Source organism: Mauremys mutica, chromosome 12 (assembly GCF_020497125.1).
Source record: "Mauremys mutica isolate MM-2020 ecotype Southern chromosome 12, ASM2049712v1, whole genome shotgun sequence".
Lineage (NCBI taxonomy): Eukaryota > Metazoa > Chordata > Testudines > Geoemydidae > Mauremys > Mauremys mutica.
In genome coordinates this window covers 1,058,423-1,081,335 of record NC_059083.1, presented here as the reverse complement: position 1 = coordinate 1,081,335, position 22,913 = coordinate 1,058,423, and the positions used below count along the sequence as shown (strand labels likewise).

Sequence of the window (22,913 nt, the reverse complement as noted above, 5' to 3'; positions counted from 1 at the left end):
ATCATCTGATAAGAGGCCCAATATCTCCCAGTTGGGTCTAATTAGATTACATCTAAGGTTCTAACGCAAAGAATGGTAGGTACTTCCACTACCTTGGTGAGAGACAGTCGCTGATACTCAAGCAGAAATGACAGTGTTTGTCCCTCAAAGATAAGTCCACTGCTCTGGAGTCTGAAAATTTGGTCTGAATCTGCATGTTATTTTCTGAGAAATGGGTTAGAAACTCCTCACAGTGAAAACCCCACTTGATTGTGTACGTCACTGGAAGCAACACAGATCCACCTGGCCTTTTTGTCACTCAGAACAGCTTTGTTGATCAGGACTTTGCAGAAGTAGGTGGAGGCTAAGAAGCCATCTGTGCCTCATGCAAAGCCCTTGGCACAAGATATCAAAATGTCTTCATGCTGCAGTTGGGGAGAATCAGCTAGTGACTCCTCCCACCAGTGTTCCAGCCAGCTCTTTTCCCTCTTCCTCTGTCACAAACCATCTGTATATACCCTGATGACCTGTGGGAACATGGCTAGGAAGACAGTATTTAGAAATTATTGTATCAATCGCAGAGAGCAAACATTAAGCAGAAAAAAGATGGTTACTGCCACAGTTATTGGGGTAGGGGGTGGGGGGGGAATGACTTTAGGATGTTCCCCCTTGTTACCCACACAAAATTCTCTGTCACTCACACACTCTAGGGACACCCACCTTTACCCGCTCCTAGGGTTCAGGCGTAACCCTGTTCATTTAAATACCCACCCATACCCAATTCTCAGGGTGTAACTTCCTGTGAGTTTGCAGGACCTTTTACCAAAGAAAGAGCCTTACTCAGTAATATCTTTACTCTCTATTTATTAACAATTATCAAGCATGCAGAATATACATGCTAAACATACAATGCTATGCTTGCCAATCCTGATCAGGCAGGCGAACTTTCCCTGTTGGCCAGGCAAGGTCAGTCTCATCTGGATTCTGGTTGCTGCACGTCACGGTCGTGCAAAGGATTCTTGGCAGCTCTGATCTTAGGCTGTGTCTTGGAGTTCTTCTTCTTCTTCCAGGTCTTTTCTTCTTCTTCTTCTTCTGTTCCTCCTTTCTGCTGGTCTCCTTCTTGGACCCCAGTTTATATAGTGAAACTTGAGTCCTGCTTAGCTAGACCGTAGCCAATTACTTTACTAAAATCTTACTAACCAATCCTAACATATTGTAACATAATTCTCTAACCAATTATATCCCACTACCTTAATTGATTTACACCTAGCAAAATTAATTATACAGCAGACAGAAACAATTAAAGAACCAGATTGAGATCATACAGACAAACAATAGGGAAGTGTGGACCATAATGATAGAACAATAAAGAAATGAGGATTTCACAACCCCAACTATTGATAAGTGATTTCTTGCCAGACAGGATGCCATTAAACTAAGTTTTCTTTAACCATATTAAGATCTATCTGGTGATAGTGGGCGCCATTAGGAGGGGGTCTCCTTCTTAACAGTCTGATATTACACTATTTTAATTTAATTTAGATGGAATGTGAGGATGTGATTTCCTGCTTCTCAGCTAATGGCTGCTGCTCTTTCAATCTGGCTACAGACAAAGGCCGTAGGCTTTAGGCCAGGGGTCGACAACCTTTGGCACGCAGCCCATCAGGGTAATTGGCTGGCAGGCCACGAGAGTTTATTTACATTGACTGTCCACAGGCATGGCCTCCCACAGCTCCCAGTGGCCACAGCTCCCACTCCACAGTCTGTCATGGTGCTTCCTCCAGGTGCTAACTCAGACCAAAAGGTGTCTCCAGCCTCCCAAAAGTAACATGAGACAATGTATACATAGGAAACGCCTGTTTGGTGTTCAGAGTTCAGAATCAGCCCAATTCTGAGAATAGCAAAAAGAAACTAAATTCCTCTCCTCTCTGCAGAAGCAGCCATGGCTGCTGCAGATCCAGCACAACTGTTCCTAGGTGAACTGACTTGTTCACTGTGTCTGGATTATTTTCAAGATCCAGTGACTTTAGATTGTGGGCACAATTTCTGCCAGGCCTGCATCAGTGTGTGGTGGGAGGGACTGAAGACAGACTTCTCCTGTCCAGAGTGCAGAGACACCTTTTCCCATAGAAACTTCAAACGAAACAGGCATCTGAAGAATATTGTGGAAGCCTCCAGAACACTTAGACCGGAGTCAACAAATGGACCAGAAGTCAGTAACGTGTGTAAGAAACACAGCGAGGTTTTAAAAGTCTTCTGCCAAGAGGATCAAACTCCCATTTGTATGGTTTGCCATCTGTCCCGAGATCACAAAGACCACACTGTGGTTCCCATAGACGAAGCTGCCCAGGATTACAAGGTAAGCAATCACTAACCATGGATTATTTGACAGTCAGCAGTTGTAGTGAACATGCTGTGCTGGCAAACCACACCTGTGTTTATTACATTTACTCCTGGCTTATCTTAAGGTAAAGCAATGCTCAGGTTATTGATTAAGCACAGACTAGGCAATAGCGCACGTAGCCCCTCCAATAGCTCACGTAGTCCCTTCTCCAATCATGATATATTGCACAAGGGGATATGGCTATGGGTGAACCAATCAATATGTTACAAGTAACTATGATCTCATGCTCTTTGATGTAATTACTAATAAAAACCGAGCTCAAGAGAGCTCGGGACACCTGCTTGACAAACCTCTTGACTCCGCGTCTCCTTGATCCCAACAAGCAGTGTCTTTACAGCAAAGGTTACAAGTGAGTTTCCATGATAAGCAGAATTTGCCTCATGTGTTTGAAAAGCTCACAAAAAGGGAATCTCACCTTCAAAATTGATAACAGCTGTCTGTGGATGAGGTATAATTTTCACAAGGAGTTCAATAATTATGACCCCTTAAATGATCAGCATTCAGAAGCCAAAACATTTAACATGTTTGTGTATTTCCCTCCACCCCTCATCCCCTTCAAAGGATTCACATATATAGAAAAAAATCAAACCTTGTTTACTGGACTCACCTAGTTGAGATTCTAGTGCCCAGGGCCAAAGCCAAGTTCACCAAACACTACCATTAAAAATATTAATATTATAGGCAGTGATGGTTAAGTTTAATGGATGGATAGTTAAGGTTGTTTCAAATAAATTTCTCCAGAATGTTATATTGAAAGGGCATGAATTATTTTTAGCTCAATGACAGGTCTGCAGGCCTGAGCAGGTAGGTTGAGGAAGCCTGGAATTTTTCACTTGTCATGTCGGATTCATAAAGCCCAGAGAGTCGGTTGGGCAGAAATTAGAGCAACAACAGACTGTGATTTGCAGGAGTTTTGAGACATGGTGCAGCAAGTGTCATTGACTCACCTCTCTTGGACATCCTGAATCCTTCAGGAAGGAAGCGGAATTTGAAAATGACAGCTATGGATTTCAATGTGAAAGCTTTGGCCCTGATCCTAGGATCTGTCCAAGATATCCTTGACACAGGACTTATTAGGGGGAGGGCAAAGGGAGCTATCTGCCACCTTTGCCTCCTGGGGGCTAGTTTGATCATCAACATAATTTAGGGCTTATTTACAAAGGGAAATTGACCAACATAGTTGTTTCAGAATTACTATTCCACTATAGCTATGCTGGAATAACTCCCCCATGTGGACACTCTGTTCTGGAATACAGATAACATTATTTTGGAATAACTGTTCTGCTTCCAACATGGAGCAATAATTCATGAATAAATTCACTTGTATTGCAGAATAGTGTCCACACAGGTAGTTATTGCGGAATAGTTTTTTTCCAGCATAGCCATGCCAGTTAGTTTCCCTGTATGGAAAAGCCCTCAGTGTTATTCTAATCGGAGCTGTCTGAAAAGAGGCAATTCCTTTTTGAAAATTATTTATTTATTTATTTTGCATATTTTGGAAAAAGCATAATCCCCTGGAGTAAGGGAGAAGGCAGAACAGAGCTCCCCTGGCAGCAGGCTGGGAAAGCTTTTGTCAGTTTCACGGGATGAATGTGAAATTGACAAGAGCCTTCTAGGCAAGCAGCCTGGGATCTTCATTTCACTTCTTTCCTCCCCTCAGAACTGAAGTTCTCATGAAAAAATGGGTATTTTTACCAAATGGGTATTTTTCATGAAAAATTCAGTCCAATTAATTTTTTTTTACCAACTCTAATTCTAATACACTGGTTTATAATGACCCTAGTGGGTTTTTATGCTGATAAGTCACTGCCAGAGCACAATGCAGTCCAGCCACATTCGGCACATCCCGATGCTGCTATAAGTGGTCCTATTATCAAATTATCATGGTTCTCTGCTAGCCAGGGATTCACCCACCTCAGAGGAAACCAGCTTTATGACTCCAAGCATAAAAAGAAGCCAGAGAAAATATATCTCAAAAATACAATTAAAGCAAAAATATTTTCTCTTTTCTTAGGATCAGATTCTGAACCATCTGGAGACTTTAAAGAAGAATCGAAAAGAGGTTCTGACATTCAGATCGAATGAGGAAAAGAAAAGCCAGGAACTACTGGTAGGTGTTATTCTTGCTCATCGGCGGTAGTGTACATGGACATTATTGACACTGAATAGCCTGGGACTAATAATTCCCCTTTATGAATGAGATATTATTTATTTATTCCTCAGTGCAAAGCAAAGCTCTGTTTTGGTTTAATAGAAGTTAAGCAGATAAATGGAAAATACAAGAAAATCTGCCTGCTTGATTCTCTCCATGGATGGAAGACAACATAGATTTCCAAAACATTGCAACAGCTCTTTCTTAAAAAGTAGTTATATATTTAGCAAAGAAAAAAACAGAAAAAAATAATTATTCAGAAACAAAGCAAATAAATGCATCTTTCTTGAGTAGATTTGAGCTTTGCTATAAGCTAGTGCTAGCCAAGTTCCTTTACCTTCAAGTTGCAATTTCAGAAACAAGATGAGCCCTCGGTGTCTCTGCAATGGAAGCTCTCACCTCTGTAGCACCCCCCTCATATCCAGCTACATTGTTGCAGGGATTCTTTCAGTCTAGAATCCCCTTTTATCCATCCTGACTCCACAATCGTCCATGGCCTAACCCTGCAGCCAGCTCAGCTCATTGCTCATTTCCCATTTCAGGGTTAACAGAGATGTCCCAAATAAGAAACCCCAAAGTTTAGTGTCATTTAAGCCTGGTCCTCACCTGCTTCTGGGACTCACAGTTCTTGGCCCCTTTTTCTTTCTTGTTCTTCTACCTTCCTTCTTTGTCTGTGGACAAAGGCCCACCCTCCCCTCTGGGTTCCAGCCCAAGACTCTGTTTTTAGGCAGATAAGGACTGTTTTTTTCTTCCCTCGACTCCTTCTCTGGGCTGCTTGCTCCTACCTTCGCCCTGCTGGTCGACATCATCACCAGATCTCTGCACTCTGCTGCCCCAGCCTGGATCTACTTCCCCGCAGCTTATGATCCTGCTTCCTCAAAGCCCTTCTCTGCCATAGCTGTGATATATTGTAAGCAGTCCCTCTGTCGCTTCCCTTTAGAGCAGTGGATAGCTACCTCCTCCCCACTCCAAACGGTTCCCCCTCAACTGTCTCTCTGGACCTGTGTGTCATGTACTTCTAGTACACAGTAGCTTGCAGGGCTGCTGCTAACAGGTCAGGCTTCTGTACCAGCTATGGACCAGTTGAGCTTCCTTTATAGGGCAATACACGAGATAGGTTAACTATAAGAGCCTCTATTGCACTGCTAGGAATGGCTGTTGTGAGCTTAAGTAAGGTACGTTGCATACACCACCACCATTGTAGGCTGGGAGCTGCATTCCATGCAGTCTCAAGCCATATTTCCCTCCTCCCTCAGCCCCCTCCCTGCAGCTGGAGTTATATCTCAGGCCTCTCGCCTTAGGATACTCTACTCTGTCTTTCCCCTTGTTGTATCCTTGGGGGCATCCGGTTTAGGAACAAAAACACTTAAGGCCAGAGAGCAGACAGCTAACAAAGCTACCATTTATATACAGTCACGGAACTCCCCTGACCAGCTCAAGCTAGCTGGGCTATCCCCTAATAATCTAACTCAGTTACCATAGGAACAAAAACCATGACAACCAAATACACAACACCCCTCCTTCAATCAGTTCTCCCTCCACCCTTTCCCAGATGCTGGAAATGTGCCTCAAGTCAGCTGCACAGCCTTTGCCAGCTTCCTTCAGCTGAGCAACAGTGCAGCTCTAGGTATTTTGCCGCCCCAAGCACGGCAGGCAGGCTGCCCTTGCGGCTTGGCGTGCTGGTGCCTGGAGCCGCCCCTGCTTAGCATTAGCCTTCCAGCCTGGCAGGTTCAGCCAGCCTTCCCATGTGAGGAAGGGGGGAGAAGCAACTCCGATTAGCAAGCATGAGGGAGGAAGTTTGAGCCATGCCTCAGGGGAGGAACTACACTAGCTGGCTCCAATACTGGAGCAGTGAAGCTTCAGCATGGGCCAGGGGTGCTGGAGCAATTTCTATAGTGGGGGTGCTGTGAGCCACTGAACCAAACTGTAAACCCTGTATATAATGGAAACGACTCCAAGCCAGGGGATGCTGCAGCCCTTCCAGCACCTATGGCATGGGCTATACAAGCCCATCTGGGGCCCTGGGAATTTACTCGCAGTGCAGGGCGAGTCCATGCTGCAGTGCACGTGGCCATGGCCTCGCTGCCCCAGACCTGAGCTAGCTAGATTAAGGCTGGCTTGGGCACATCTACTCAAGATGCAATCGCAGCCTGGGATTGCAGTATAGCCATACCTTTCGTCAGTCATGTGGGGTGCCCTGTCTGTTTGTCATTGTCCTGTAAGAAACTGGCCTCTGCTTCATTCTCCTGGCCTGTTACCAGGGGCTCTCTTCACTTGTCTCGACCCATCCAGTTCTGAATTCCACTTTCTGCCAACCATTCTGAAGGCCCTGCTGGTCCAGCTCTAGGTTCCAGTTCCTGCTGCCCTTCCTGATTTACAATGACCTAACAACCTTGTTTTCCAGAGCCCACTGACACCTAAGCCTGAGATACAAAGGTATTTAGGTGCCTAATTCACATAGATTTTGGTAGAAGTTTGGCAGGTAAATGCCTTTGTATCCCACACTAAATATTGTAATCGTGTAAGAAAAATAACCTCCTATTTAAAGCACTTGGGGCTGCTAAGGAAGCTCTCTACTGAGTAGTAAGCATGTTTTCATGACACGTCAGGCGCTGAATTCTTAGTGGTTGCAGTGAACTAATCACTACGGCACATAGGGAGCTTTATGAAATATCCCATGACTCTCTGCCCTCTCTCTCTTTGCATCTGCCCATTACAGAAAAAGACAGAAACCGAGAGGCAGAAGATTGTGTCTGAATTTCAGCGACTGCGTCAATTTCTGGAGAAACAAGAGAGATTCCAGCTGGCGCAGCTGAATGAGACGGAGCAGGACATTATAAAGAAGAGGGATGGATATATTGACAGACTAAATGAGGAAATATCACTTCTCAATAAGTTGATCTATGAGCTATACAAGAAGTGTCAGCAGTCAGCAAGTGAATTTCTGCAGGTGAGACTATGATGGAAATACCCGAGATCCCTATACAAGGATGGGAGGGCCTGCATCATGTGTACTGGATTCCAGAGTCAGAGGTCTCAATATAACTTAATGTGTATTTTATTGACATCTAAATTATATTATCCTGTGAAGGAAAGGTCACAGAAACATGCATCTGAGACATGGAAAAGCCCTGTTAAAAAAGCCCATCTTCCTGGAGCTAGTAAAAGATCTGGACTTCATGTAGTAACTAAACGTTTTGTTATTTTTGTTTGTATTATTCATCCAGACCCTTACTGTCACATTCAGTATTACTCAGTAAGAAAATATCCTGGCATCTAGGCCACTGCTATTTCTATACTTATGAATATCATATAAACATACAGAAATCGTACAATTTGCTAAACAAAAAAATCTTAACAAAATATTATTCAAACTGCAAATGGCAAGCAGCTCTACTTATTAAACTACATAAACTAAATTCCCTAAAATGTGCTTTTGAAAATCTAATGCTCTTGTATGGCTACGTTGTGTGGTCCTCTGGCCTGTTCCACACCGCTCAGTAGCTAAATTCCAGTGGTCACTGCTCCAAGATTTCCCTGTCACACTCAGACAAGTAAAAAAAAAAAACTTCACATTTTGAGTGTTGGAGAAAAGTTCTCTAAAACACTAAACTCCAAAAGTGATCTCCAGGGCTGTGAAAAGTGAATAGAGGGAACTGGGAGTCAGAAAATAACTTAAAGCTGCCTCTTATATCTCAAGGCAAAGTAAATCCTCTTCAGTGCAGGACCCCAGTGTGTGGCATGTGGACTGAGGTTCCTTTTCTCTCTCTCTTTCCCCCCACAGGACATCAGAAGCACCTTGAGAAGGTATGTGGCTCCTTTGCACTCCCCTCTCACATGTCTTGATTCTGGAAAGGTGCTGGGGCATGGTGATGAAAAGAGTGGGACCATCAATATACCCTACATTTTAAAATGCATAGAAGTGGTCAAGGTCATAGGTTTTAAGGCCAGAAGGAACCATTAGATCATCAAGTCTGTCTGACCTGAACAATATTGAGATAATTTCAACCAATTAGCTTGTACTCAGCCTAACAACTTGTGTTTGGCTAAAGCATGTCTTTTAGAAAGGCATCCGGTCTTGGCTTGTACAAGTCCTGAGATTAAAGATTTATTACTTCCCTGGGTAGTGTGTTCCAAGGTTAATAAAATAAAGTGTAGGTGATAAAAGTCCAATAGGTTAGTCCCTATCTGTTCTGACACCGCGCTGAGCTCTGGAAGAGGCCAGAAGCAAGTCCGGCTCCTAGGTGGGGGGGCTACGGGGCTACGTATGCTGCCCTGCCCCACCCCAAGCACCAGCTCCGCACTCCCATTGTCTGGCCTAAGAACTGGATCTGCTGCTGGCCACTTCCAGAGCGCAGCGTGGTCCATGGAGCCAGGACAGACAGGAAGCCTGTCGTAACAACCCCCACTGTGCCGCTGACCAGGAGCTGCCGGGGTAAGCCTGCACCACACCCCCACACCTCAATCCCTTGCCCCAACCCTGAGCCCCCCCTAAACACAGAGCCCTCTCTTGCATCCCAAACCCCTCATCCCTAGCCCCTCCCCGGAGCCCTCACTCTAGTCAAAAGATTTAATTATGTTGGGTCATGGGCATCAACAATTTTCTTCAACTGTATCACAAGAAAAAAAAGTTTGAAAAACACTGATTTATACTGATTGTTAAAGAATGGGCACTGTAATTCAGAGGGGAAAAATGTCTCCTGCAGTTAATGCATTATCTAAAAATAAACTATAAGGGACACAACTTTAGTTAGACATTCCAAAACCAACCTTAACTCTGACCCAGAAGATGGAGATATTAAAAACTATGTCACTCACTTCACTTTTTGAGTGATACAACAGTAAAATTAAAGGACTTAAAATGCTTTCAGTTACAGATGGACGGGGAAATAAGCACTCATCAGGAGAGCCGAGGGACTTAAATCTGGACTCGGCAGCTTTGATCACTGGGGACTGAAGATTCAGATAACATTCACTAATAATAGGTCATTTTTTCTAGATGTGAAAGAAAGATGTTTCAGAATCCTTTGTCTCTTTCTCCTGAACTGAAATGGGGCAGCTGGAATTTCTCTGAAAAATCCACAATTCTACACAACATACAGAAGACATGCAGCGGTAAGGAGCCCTGTTACACAGACAGACACTGTTCACTAGAGCTGAAAACTGATCTCGCTTAAACCTGGCAGGTTATATGCATCGTCCTTCACAGCCATGCAGGGCCTTGGCTTTGAGATAATAAGAAATCAAGGGTTCAGGTCACAGTTTTTGGGAAGAGCCCAGTTTAATTTGTAACTACAGGCAACAGTGCTTGTCAGGCCGCTACTGAGGTCATTGGGAGCAATAAAAGGTACATCCAAGTTGGTTCGCTATACTTGAGCCAGTTACGCTATTGAATAGCTACTGCGCCCTCTAGTGACAGAGAATGGGCAGCTCAGTAGCATGAGACACCACACTGTCTTGTGAACTAAGCATAGGACTAACGCAGGGGTAGGCAACCTATGGCACAGGTGCCGAAGGCGGCACGCGAGCTGAGTTTCAGTGGCACTCACACTGCCTGGGTCCTGGCCACCGGTCCAGGGGGCTCTGCATTTTAATTTAATTTTAAATGAAGCTTCTTAAACATTTTAAAAACCTTATTTACTTTACATACAACAATAGCTTAGTTATATATTATAGACTTATAGAAAGAGACCTTCTAAAAATGTTAAAATGTATGACTGGCACACAAAACCTTAAATTAGAGTGAACAAATGAAGACTCGGCACACCACTTCTGAAAGGTTGCCAACCCCTGGACTAACGACAGACTCTTGCATTTCTAGTCCTGGCTCTGACACCTGCATAGATACACCTCTTATTGATGTCAATAGGAAATTGCACTAATGTCACTGATGGAAGAATTGTGTCCTTTGTGACTACTGATTAAACACTGTCACTCTAAAGATCAGGCGTAATCTTTCATCACGAAATGGCAGAAGTTGCTCCATAGTTACTACTACAATTTCTACAATAAACTCCATTTTGCTAACTCATCCACCTGTTCTTAAATCCACTAAAACTTTCATACTGATCTCAAAATCTGTAGACAATGATAGAATTTTTCCACACAATTTGACAGGTTTTAGACAATGGGTTTCTGAATTATATCACTTTAAAATAGAACAACCCAATTCTCTGCTTTCTCACTCTAGAGGGAATGGGGGTGGATGAGCAAAGATGGCTTTAAGGAGATCACAAATCATACGCTGCCCACACAATGAACATATTATTCTTACTAAGTATAAAGAAATGTATATTTAATCACAATAATCTTAAATGTGAAAGAATACTTTTCATTTTGGGTCAGAGTTGTAGTGTGTGCATTACTAAACTTCATTAGATTATCTGTGTATTATGCAGGTAGGAGACTGTTGATATCTTTAACTATTCATTTCCTTACTTTTAAGTAATCAGATTTTATAAAATGAAGTGATAGGCAAGTACATTGTTATCACTCAACAAGTCCTATTTGTTTGAAATAAAGTGTTTGGTATTAATATATACACCAGGTATACAATAAAACCAGTTATGTTAACAATAGGAATTTCACCATTATTGTGGCAACATGAAATCTCATCTTTCACCTTTTTTTCCTTCCTTTAGAATCTTTCTCATCTGAATGGAAATTGCACAAAGGTAAATTTTTGGCAACTGAAAATTATAGGCATATTTTCCCAAAATAAAGAGAAAAGAAGTTAATTTAGGACTCTGGCTTTTTGGTAGATCAGCATCTAAAAATCACATTAGACAAAAAGCTGGGAGAATACATAGAGTAAAAGAAATGAAAGAGAAAGGAGATTGCCTCAGATCCATGGATATTTTCACATAACAGAGTAATCGTGAGGATACATTGAGGAATTAACATCTCCATAGTTCAGCTGTATGGTTGTACTGGGATTTCCACTCAGTGTGTCACTAAAGTCCTTAAGTTTTATATATATTGATTGAACTGAGTCTTCAAACAGAGCACAATGGCTCTCTTCAGAGAGGAAATGAATTTTCTCTCTAATTTATTTAATAAAAGGTTTCATTATATTTGCAAATGAAACATTCAAAAGGTTTTTTTGGTAAATTGTGCCTTGTTTTGCTCACACATCTTTGGGTTCCTCTTGCTATAAACTCCCACACCTACAGTCTGCATTGAGAGCTCATATACGGGCCCCTTTTGACTGTAAAATGATTAAACACATCCAGAGCTACTCCCCTAAACCCGAATAGCCTGGCTGAGTTTTGCAAAGATGAGCTAATGGACTTGCTCAGATCTACCACCTCTGATGGAAAGGAGAAACAAACTGAATTGTTTGTTGCTGTTTCCAACCTGACTCCCTGCCCGCTGTGACCTTGGTGAGCTAGGGACCCAGGCTGTCTGGAACTTGGGTCTATGAGGAAGGGGAGCAAGCAGGGATGGGGCAGGATAGAATTAGTGACTCCCAGACCAGTCCAGGTCCCTATCCCCTAGACCACAGAATGGCCACGGAGGGGTTGAGCATGGCTTTGGAGGCACTGGGGTGAGCAGGGATATTTGGGGGGCCTGGGAAGGGGAAGTCGTCTGTGTGAGTGGTAGCAAGGAATGAGGTTTGAGTCTGTGCAGGGCACTTGCAGGGTCTGTGTCCAGTGTCTCTGTGACAGGCAGAGGCGGTTGAAGAGCTCTCCGAATGGCTGGCTGGCTCTGCTCTCAGGTAGAGCTAGGTGGCTTTTCTGGGGGATCCTAGAGTCTGTGCCAAGCCTCTGGCACATCCAGGCCTCACCATGGCCCTGTTGCCTCATGTGCTGGGAATCAGAGGCAGCTGTATCAGAGGAATCCTCCAAGTGCTGAGGTCACCTCTCATCCCTGTTCCCCTGCACAAGCCTGGTCCCTATTAACACAATCCCGCTTCCTGCCTTCGGCTTCCCCAATACCCCTATTCAGACCTCCCATCTCAGTTTCCCCGCCGGCACACCTGGCAGCAGCCCCATGAGGAGGCAGGGTGGGGCACAGTGCTGTGAGAAGACATGCAGAAATCAGCAACAATATGGATGACCAAGAGGAAAGAGACAGGATTGAGAGGAAAGCATGAGAGGAAAGTGGCATTTGAGCCAGCCAGCATCTGGAGGTGGGGAGAGATGTGAATGGGAGAGGAGCTCTAATATGATGGACCATAGTTCAGGGGATGAGGATCACAATGAGGTGCTTGGACAGACATTTGGTTTCACTACAATCTACTAGGATCTCTAGTCCCCTCCCTGGAGAGAAGTGGTGCAGACTGGGAAAGGCTCTGAGTCTCTGCCCTGGATTGATCCCCTGGCTCTGTCACTGATGCATCTCCGCCCAGAGGGTGGATCCCACCTGCACGTGGCTCAGATTTGCTCCCCATTCAGAGCAGGGTAAAGCCAGAAGGGAGGCCATTCTCTGATTCACTCTCCAGCTGGGACAGGTTCTGTCCCTGATTTTCCCACAGGACTGAGCTCTGCCCCTAACCCTCTGATTTTCCCTCTCCAGTAAACGTGACTCTGGATCCAGACACGGCCCATCCCGAACTCATCGTGTCTGAGGATCGGAAAAGTGTGAGACGGGGAGACACAGGGCAGGCTCTGCCCAACAATCCTGAGAGATTTGATACCAAGCTCTGCGTGCTGGGATGTGAGGGATTCACCTCTGGGAGGCACTGCTGGGAGGTGGAGGCAATGGGACTCTGTGCTGTTGGGGTGGCCAGAGAGTCTGTGAACAGAAAGGGAAATATCAACTTTAGCTCTAAGGACGGGGTCTGGGCTGTGGAATGGAGCGGGGAACAGTGGTGCCGGGCTTCTACCTCCGCTGTGATCAAACTGTTCCTGATCAAGGCATCTAGCAGGATCCGGGTTTATCTGGACTATGAAAGGGGGAAGGTGGCATTTATCGATGCAGGTAAAGGGGACCCAATCTTCACTTTCCCAACAACTTTTTTCGCTGGTGAGAGAATCTGCCCGTTCTTCCGAGTTGGATTCAGGAGTCTCTCTGGTCTGTTCCATCCCAGTTCCCAACTCACACTGTGTCCCTGAGATGCCCTGTCAGGCCTAGGGTGACCATCTTTGTTGGCTGGAAAGAAGGGAAAGCCCACGTGAAAAATAAGGGACAAGGCTTTATTTTAAAGGACGTGGAAGGGAAACGCTATTTCCTTTAACCTGTCATATATATTTCTCTCTCAAGTTTACCTCAAGAATACAATGCAATTATCATAAACTTCAATGTAATGTTTAAAATGGTCAGGGACATCTCTTAAAATAAGGAATGGGTGGTCACCCTAAGAGACAAATCGATGAAATAAGCAACAGTCCATTAAAAGAAGGGATGAGTGGTCATCCTAGTCAGACCCTATGAAGCATGCTGTGCTAACCCCAGCTTCTTAGTCTGTATGACCCTGCAGAACACAGCCAGACCCTTTCCCACCTGAATTCCAGCCATCAACCACCCATCTGTACCACCATGGAGACAGGGATAAGGAGAGGGTTGTGGAGCTCTGTGTGAGGGCAGAGAGGTGTTCTAGGCTGAGACTCTATGATCCAGGATGTCAAATCTGTCTGGAGTGAGACCCCGAGGGAGACCCAACCAAGGCCCTGGGAGGGAGAGGCCTGGCTGAAGAGGGGTTGTGCTTAAGTATCAAATATGCAAGTTTTAGTATTTGGATCAAATCTCCTTACTTTTCCCCTGAACAAATTTGTCTCAAAGTATTATTATTCTGCAATAGGAAATGAACTGCTTCTGTGGCAGAAACTAGAAGAGACGATCCTTCTTTTATCTTCGACAGATCTTGCTGTACATACAGGGTCAAATTCCCTCCTTGGTTTTGTTTAAACTGGAAAAAGGCATCCTGGTTAAAAAAACCACGTTAAATAATGTGTTTTAACTAACATGAAAGTAAACTTGGCTTTGTGCCTAGTGCAGACATGGGCGGTTGTGTTTAAAATCATGTTAGCTGCTCATTCATTAGCCACAACCAGCTAATATATTTTAAATACAGCTATTACTGTGTACATAACATACTAAGGCTGAATTTTTCAAAAGAAACTAAGTGACTTAAATCTCATTGATTTTCAAGGGAATTTGTGCTCCTAAATAACTTAGGATGGGATTTGCAAAAACACCTAAGTCATATGTATCAGGGCTAGTTTAAATGTGTTAATATATTTTCTAACATAATGCATTTCCCCCAGTGTAGACAAGGTGTTTGTGTTCTTCGGTTCACCTATTAAAATTGCCCAATGGATGCACCTGGGAGAAGAATTTGTCTGTTAAAACTTTCTGGAAAGCTCTGGTTTGCTGTGTGAGGTGTATTTTGAAATAGAAACAAAGGTTGGTTTCCACATGGATTTTGCCCAAAGAAATTTTAAATGAACAGAGACCTGAAAGCCCAATCAGTTCCCTTGTGTCTGCTGCCCAGTATAAGTGGTAAAGGCATAACAAGATGAGGAATACGGGAGTGATATGAAATACAGGAGAGATGCTAAAGTTCCATCACGCACTGGCGTCCTGGGGGTACTGCCGAAACAGCAAATACCTGCACTGAATCAATGCAGCCTTTTCAAAAGAAAGTAGCTTTTATTAGTCAACTGGAATACAGCATCTGGAAGTCCTTAGGTTTTACAGCGAAGCCAAGTTTCAGTCAGAGTCTATAATGGTAGAAGCAATCACCCATTCATAACAGTCAGATGGTCCATGTGCAGAGGGACTTCCTCAAAAGGCTCTTTGCCCTCTGGTGCTGAGAGAGCAGAACTATAAGTGGGAGGAAAAGGGGCACCTTCCCCTCTGGTGACATGAGGGCCAATGAAGGGGCAGAAATTGGAGCCATCTGTAGCCTCCCTTACAAATACCCTCTATCCCTGTACCATGGCTGTGGTAGGGACTAAGGGGTTCCCCTCCCCCCCATTGCTCCCCAATTGGGGAAGGAACCCAGAAACCTGCTCCCTTCCCAGGTCGCCCCCATCAGTTTGGAGAGAACTCCAGGCTCATCGTCCCCATTCTCCCCCCGCCATGCTGCTGCTCCTAGGCAAAGCGGGAGGTCAGAGCAGTGCAGGAGAGTAAATGGTGGGGGGGTCAGAGCTGTGGGGGGATGTAGGGGCTTCAGCTCTGCCCCCCATTTCTTCCCCTCTTCTAAAAATGCTCCCACACACTCCTTGTCAGCCCCTCCATCCTCTGCCAAGCTGAGACCCCCAACCCCTGCCCCTCTGTGAAGAGTGGGGGCTGGGGCAGGCAGTGAGAGGGAGAGACCAGGAGATGATAACAAGCAGCCAGTACCTAGAGCAGAGGTGGGCAAACTACGGCCCGCGGGCCACATCCGGAGCATGGGGCCGTCCTGCCTGGCCCTTGAGCTCCCAGCCCCTCCTCTGAGGTCCCCCCTCCCCCGCAGCCGCGCAGTCAGCGCTCTGGGTGGCGGGGTTGCACTCTGGGCGGCAGGGTTGCACACTCCTGCCGAGCAGCGCGGCAGCGTGTCTGGCTCTGGCCGGGCGGCACAGCCACCAGATATGCTGCTCTGAGCGGCATGGTAAGGGGGCCGGGGCTGGGGGGGTGACAGGGGACAAGGAGTAGGCGGCGGTTGGATGGGGCTGAGGTTCTGGGGGACGGTCAGGAGATGGGGAACGTGGGGAGGTGGTTGGATAAGCATGAGAGTCTTGGGGTGGGGGGGTGGGTTGGGGCAGTCAGGAGACTGGGACCAGGGAGGTTGGATAGGGGGTGGGGGTCCCTGGGGTGGTTAGGGGTGGGGGGTCCCAGGAGGGGGCAGTTAGGGGACAAGGAGCGAGCGGGGTTGGATGGGTCGGAGGTTCTGAGGGAGGCAGTCAGGGGGGAGGGAAGTGGGAGGGGGCAGATAGGGGGCGGGGGCCAGGCTGTTTGGGGAGGCACAGCCTTCCCTACCTGGTCCTCCATACAGTTTTGCAACCTCAATGTGGCCCTCGGGCCAAAAAGTTTGCCCATCCCTGACCTAGAGTAATCATTACCAAGCTGCCAGAGAGGGACATGTAACTTTATTCCTGATTTTCAGAGGTTTGAGTTTAGCCATTTTCCACATTACGGATGGGCACAAGGCCGTGCTAGGACAGCCGTTAATTCTGCTTGTAGATAATCTTGGGGGAGTTCTGAACTCATAACCTCAGATTGGGGCCAGATTAACTTTTTGTGGGTCTGATGCCAAACACATCTGTGGGCCCCCATTGGGGAAATAGGGCATGTGATGGGGGGCAGTCTGCAGAGCGAGGGGCCGGTTGGGGCAGTGAGGCGCAGCGCAGCAGGAGTGGCCCCACTCAGCCCAGCACAAGGGCACAGTTTACAAACCCCAAACTGCTAGACGCACACTGGCCCGCCCAGCCCTGCGCTGCCAGTGTGCCCCTTCCACACTGCCCCCCTGCCCAGTGCCCTGCCCTTATGCCAGTGCTCCCTCGCCCAGAGACCTCCCCTACAGATCCCTATGCCCTATGCCCTCGGCACCGCTATGCCCAGCACCCCCTGCCCAGAGACCCCTCCCAATGACCTCCCACCACAACTGCACAGCACCCTGCACACCATACCCCCCGCCCAGCTCCTCCACCCACAGATCCCCTACTGTCCAGCACCCCTTCACAGTCCCACCAGCACAGCTGTACAGCGCCCCATATTCCTGTGGGAATTCTGCAGCAAATTCTGTGCATCATATTTTAAAATTTTGCAATTTTTTTTAACAATAAATAAATGTGGAGGCTCCACCTGGGGTGGGGAGCACAGACCACTGGCTGCATGGAGGTGGGAGAATACGTTGCAGCCTCCCCTGCCCCCCGGGACAGGGACTTGGCAGTGAGGCTGAACCTGACCCTGACACAGAACAAGGGCCAGGCCTGCCACAGAAACACCCTGGGGCCCTGCCCCTTTTGTGCCAGGCACCCCAGATGTGGGCAGGAGGCTCAGCCTGGCAGCAGGATCCAAGGGCAGAGGGACTTAGAGTGGGGGGCTCCACATGGGGGTAAGAGAGTTATGGGGGGGCAGTCTGGGTGCAGGCAGCTCAGTGGGGGATCTGGATGTAGAGGGAGGTTCCAGGTGCAGGAGCAATGGGAGTCTGCAGCGGGGACCAAGTGAAAGTGGTTGGGGCTCAGTGGGGAGGGTGTCTGGGGGGCTCATCGGGGTGGTACAGATGCAGGGGAGGTGGGGCTTGTCAGGGTGAGGGTTTGATGGGCCTGTTTAACAGGGGAGCCCCAGCTGCTGACAAGGGGATCCTCATGCTGGGCCCCTGCTTCCCCTATCCCCTTCTCTTCCCCATCCCATGCCCCTTCCTTCCCCACTGCCTCTTTCTCCTTGCCCCCACTTCTCCCATCCCCTTCTCTTCTCCATCCCATGCCCCTTCCCACCCCCTTCCTGCCCCACTGCCTCTTTCACTCTCTGTTGCACAAGATGAAGGATGCCTCCCAGCACACAGAAGGGAGCTCAGCCAGTACTAGGACCCAGAAGGTGGTGTCCAGCTGCAGTCCAGGGAGCTGAGCAGCACTTTTTTTTTTCACCCGTGCTGTGCAGCTCTGGGGTCACAGAAATGGCTGGGGGCGGGGGGGCAGTGGCATGTGACCTTGCACCCCATGTGGCCCCCACCCCTCGCCTCTATTTGGGGGGAAATGCCCCCAAACTGTGCCATGAACATTCCCAATCACACCCCCTCTTCCTCCTTCACTTTCTGCAGGGAAGCAAAGAATGCTGCAGGAGGGGGACCTGGGCTGTTTTCATTCCCCCGGGGCCCAGGAGTACCCCACACAGACCCCCATTGCCAGTGCCACCCCCAGAGACCCACTCCTCCCACCTGCCTGCCCCCCAGTCACACTCACCGGCCCACTGGGCGGGGGCTATTTGCCTTGCCTGGGCTGAGCCAGCATCACGGCTGGGGCCGGTTGGGGGCCTGCCCAGGCTCGGCTCCCTCAGAACCCCCTTGCCTGGGGTGCAGATGAGCCCCCGCTGGTGGAGAATGACCTGGCCCCTGCACTGGTCACAGGCAGCTCAGCCCCGGGAGGTGGCGGGCAGAGCAAGAAGACAGCCTGGAGCCGGAGCTGTGCTGGGGAGTGGGGCCCTGCGTAGAATGACCAGATAGCAAGTGTGAAAAATCAGGACAGGGGTTGGGGGGTAATAGGCACCTATACAAGCAAAATACCCAAATATGGAGACTGTCCCTATAAAATCAGGACATCTGGTCACCCTATCCCTGTGGGACGTGACCCCCGAGAGCCCCCCAGCCCAGCCGGCAGAGGAGCGAGTGGGCGGAGGGGACAGGACGGGGCGAGGATACCTGGGCTGGTGGGACAGCCGAGAGCAGCACCGAGGAGGGGCTGGAGAGCAGAGGAGCCAGCCTGCGGTGGGCCCTCGGCTGGCAGCACAAGTGAAGTGCAGTGCCCAGCTGTCTGACGGGCCCCTGTTGAGCATGGGCCCAGTGCCAGGGCGCCTCTGGTACCATTGTAAACCCAGTACTGCCTCTGATTTATTAGAGCAATGCCCTAGCCTCTGAGCTAGAGCCAGGAGTTAATAGCCTGGATGTATTTTGGTTTCTATCCAGCGTGAATTATTTGTTCCTGTTTTTTTCATTTTTGTTCTGAGCTGACTCAGAAGCAAGCAGGAGGCAGTCTCTGAACAGCTAGAAACCTTTCCTACCCACTCCTACTTCCAGCCCCTTGTTCCATCTTTCAGTCCGTCCCCATTTAAAGACCTCCCTTCCCTGACTGTTAAAGAGACTCCTCACCCCCACTCCCAATAAAGGGAGGTCTTCCTTACCCCGCTGCAGAAAAGTGCAGGAAGGATCATGCTGCGGAAACCAGTCAACCACATGCCTCATTTGGAACCGGATGTACGCAATCAGCAGCAGAGACAAAAACAAAACAAAACACCAAAAACAAATACAGCACAGTACTGCGTTAAACGTAAACTACTAAAAAAAATAAAGGGAAAACAGCATTTTTCCTCTGCACAGTCAAGTTTCAAAGCTGTATTAAATCAATGTTCAGCTGCAAACTTTTGAAAGAACAACCACAACGTTTTGTTCAGAGTTATGAACATTTCAGCATAACAAACAACCTCCATTCTGAGGTTGTCATACAGTATGTCATAGAGTTTAAGGGCAGAGAGAACCATTAGATCGTCTAGTCCGATCTTGTGGGCCAGAGAATTTTAGTTTCTCTTTTTAAAAAGTTCCATGTAAGGACCAAAGAGAGCCCCAGCCCCTCCCCATTCTTTGACCGAATATATCCCCTCCCCGATCCTGTCACTGGAAGCTAGTCTAAAGGAAGATTTACAATGTGCAATGACTGCCATCTCCTGGAGATAGATGGGTAGAAACATCAGTTCAGGTCATTTATTTCAAGCTGATTTTTACAGCTTGTTCTTTGTTCTTCCAAGACAAATGACAACCTCCCAGCTGCCTTTTGGGAGGGGTGGGGAGCAGAAACTGAGGAGATTTTATATCAATATTCATTTTTGAGACAGGATGTAGGCAATCTGAGGGGATTTGAGATTGATTCTGAATAATTAGGGAAAAAAGACAAAACTAGGGGAGTTTTATATAAATAAATATATGACAATTAGAGAGAAAAGGAGAAAAAAAGAGGGGTGTTTAGGTCAGTATTTGAAAATGCAGGGAGAAAAGGAACAAGGTTTAATGGGGTTTAATTACAATATTAAAGAATTAGAGGGGGGTAGGAACCAAGTCTTACATGATTTTTTTTATCACTATCCAACTAGAGAGAGAACAAGGAAAATCTGAAGGTACTTTATACCAATATTCCAGGTTTTGAAAGAAACAGGACAATTACAGAGGGAAATGTATAACCGTGTTTGATAAGCAGAAAGGAATGGAGATAAATCCCAGGAGACTTAATATACCAACTTGATAATCATTGACATTTGTGTTTGTTTTGATAATCAGTGAGAAACCAAGGCAAAATATGAGTGGAATGAGAATTAGGGAGGAAAATGGGGTGAAATTTGAGGGGATTTCACACCAATATTCAGTAATGATAGAGAAAATTTCCCCTTTGCCAGCCATTCACAAATGATTGGGAGGGGACGTTGGTACCAGACTGTGCTGGAAGGTTCCATGACAGTTGGGCAAGGGTAGCAGGGGAGGAAGGGCAGTTGGTTGGCAGTTAGGAGATGGGGTTGGCGTGGGCAGCCTCCACTGGGTACATCACCAGCTGGAGGGATGAAAGCTATTAGGCTTGTTGAATGTTAAATAGTGGGCAAGTGACTTTAATCAGCAAACACATTGGTACATGAGGGCAAAATTGATCACAGGGGAATTTAATCCCTCTGCTCCTGCACCACCCTGTGAGATAATGACTCCGATGCAGGGCCGGCTCTAGGTTTTTTGCCGCCCCAAGCAAAAAAAATTTTGGCTGCCCCTCGTCCCAGCCCTGGGCTCCCCCCGCACCTCCCTGCTGCCCCAGCCCTGGGCTCTCCCCCTTTCCCCCCCACACACACCTCCTGCCGCCTCAGCTCTGGGATCTCCCCCCCCCACCTGCACCCTCCTTCCGCCACAGCCCTGGGTCACTGGTAACTCGCTCCCAGGGCGGGTCATTCAGCAGGAATTTTGGATGTGCACAAAACACAGACAGGATTGGTTCCCATATGGTTACAGAGCTGCAGTAAAGTGGAACAATTTTCAGCTTGTGTGATTGGAGGATATCTGGATGCATATTATAAGACTGTCCTCTATAAATGAGGAAAAGTTGAGGTGCCTTTATTATTCTTTTGTTCCACTCTTTCTTTCTATGGGGAATTTGACAATGCAGTATCACTGTCTTCCTTTTAAACAAACAAAAAGGCAATGGCTGTTGAAAATAGCAATTCCAGTCCTAATAAGCATTTCTTGCTCAATTTTATCCTACTTTTTCTACAGCAAGTTACAGTGGATCAGTATATTTGATTTGGGAGAAATGAAGTAACAGCTGATAAACTGAGCTTGAGCACTCCTGAATTTTGAGGTGTTCAAATCTGGAAGGCCGGTGCTGGGTGTGTGTTTGAGAGGGGGTGCTGTGGGCTCCGCATGGCAGCATGTATGCAGCAGCGTGTCTGGAGCTGCGAGGAGCCAGACACGCTGGTCTGAGTGGCACAGTAAGGAGGCTGGGGGGATAGAGAAGGGGTAGGAAGTTCCGGGGGGGGGGGAAGTCAGGGGCAGGGAGAAGGGGGGGGTTAGATGGGTCAGAGGTTCGGGGGGGGGGGGCAGTCGGGACAGGCAGCAGTTGGTCCCAGGGGCACAGGCGTCCCAGGAGTTTGTCAGGGGACAGGTAGGGGGTGGGTTCCTGGGGGAAGTTGGGGGGGGTTTCAGGGGGCAGTTGGGGACAAGGAGAAGGGAGGCTTAGATAGGGGGTGAGGTCCTGGGGGGCAGTTAGAGGCAGGGGTCCCAGGAGGGGGTGATCAGGGGACGGGGGGGGTGTTGGATGGGTTGGGGTTTCTGTGGGGGGCAGTCAGAGGGAGTGGATGGCGGCAGGGTGGGGCTTCCCTCCCTCCCCGTGGAGTGTCCTGTTTTTTAAATGTTAAAATATGGTCTCCCTACCATTCACAGCACTCACAGCACGCTGCCGCATGAGGTCCCCCTCCTTCCTTTCCAGTTGGTAGTGGCCAAGGGAATGCTGGGAAATGTAGTTCTTTCTCTGCTCCAGGGCTGGCTCTGTAGGCAGGGACCTAACCAAGGAACTACAGCTCCCAGAGCCCCCTGTTGATTCTCAGCTTCCCTGCCGCCCCTGCAAATGGGCTGCCCCAAGCAGGTGCTTGCTTTGCTGGTGCCTAGAGCCGCCCCTGCTCTGATGCATTGTTTCCCTCCAAAACTAAGTCAAGTGGCTTCAGGTTAAATTAGAAGGGAAAAAATCCCCCCAATTTAGGGGATTTTATATTGCTATTCAACAGAGAGAAAAAGGGACCAACTGTAAGAACATTTTATATAGCATTAAAGAATTTGTGAGAAAAGTGAATTTTAACAGGGTTTAATATCAACATTCAAGGATTAGAGAGCAAAGGGATCAAATCTGAGGTGATTTTATGTCAATATTTAATTACTAGTGAGAAAAAGGGCAAAATCTGAGGGCATTTTGATGAGTTTTTCTAAATTAGATTGAAAAGAGGCCAAACAGAAAGGATTTCAGAGCAGTAACTGAGAATTAGAGGAGAAGAAGGGGTTTAATCTGATGTGACAGTTGATCATAGATAGTTTAACTCATCATTTCCACATCCACTATGTGGGGAAATGCTTCAGGCCAGCTGTTTTCTGCCAAAAGCAGAAGTAGATGGACTTAGTAATGGAAAAGGGAAAAAGTTGCTACGCTATCTATATTTTGAATTACAGAGAAAAGGGGGAAAAGGTGAGTGGGTTTTAGGATGATAGTTAAAAATAGAAAA

At 47.2% G+C, this 22,913-nt stretch overlaps 2 protein-coding genes across 4 annotated transcripts in view; both read left to right on the top strand.

Moving 5' to 3' along the window:
- Positions 1-1,549: 1,549 nt before the first annotated feature.
- LOC123345035 (zinc finger protein RFP-like) lies at positions 1,550-15,015 on the top strand. Its single transcript, XM_044981591.1, has 7 exons — positions 1,550-2,338; positions 4,398-4,493; positions 7,255-7,485; positions 8,320-8,342; positions 9,535-9,650; positions 11,177-11,209; positions 13,053-15,015. The coding sequence occupies exons 1-7, from the start codon at positions 1,922-1,924 to the stop codon at positions 13,589-13,591; spliced, it is 1,455 nt and encodes a 484-aa protein (XP_044837526.1). The 5' UTR covers positions 1,550-1,921; the 3' UTR covers positions 13,592-15,015.
- A 6,222-nt stretch (positions 15,016-21,237) lies between these two features.
- LOC123345106 (C-type lectin domain family 2 member B-like) overlaps positions 21,238-22,913 on the top strand; it is a 67,216-nt gene continuing 65,540 nt past the window's right edge. Inside the window, exon 1 of one of the 3 annotated variants that reach the window (XM_044981758.1) lies at positions 21,238-21,252. The gene's annotated coding sequence lies outside the window, so the exon portion shown is untranslated. Of the gene's footprint in view, positions 21,253-22,278; positions 22,549-22,913 lie in introns of those variants that run through there. The other 2 variants (XM_044981757.1, XM_044981756.1) reach the window with 2 other exon arrangements.

What these genes read in the sequence shown, in the direction of transcription:
- LOC123345035 (XM_044981591.1), top strand. Translation starts at nt 1,922, where the DNA reads ATGGCTGCTGCAGATCCAGCACAACTGTTCCTAGGTGAACTGACTTGT. An exon ending in AGAAAAGCCAGGAACTACTG is followed by an intron (nt 4,494 to 7,254) that starts GTAGGTGTTATT and finishes TGCCCATTACAG; the next exon opens with AAAAAGACAGAAACCGAGAG. An exon ending in TGAATGGAAATTGCACAAAG is followed by an intron (nt 11,210 to 13,052) that starts GTAAATTTTTGG and finishes TTCCCTCTCCAG; the next exon opens with TAAACGTGACTCTGGATCCA.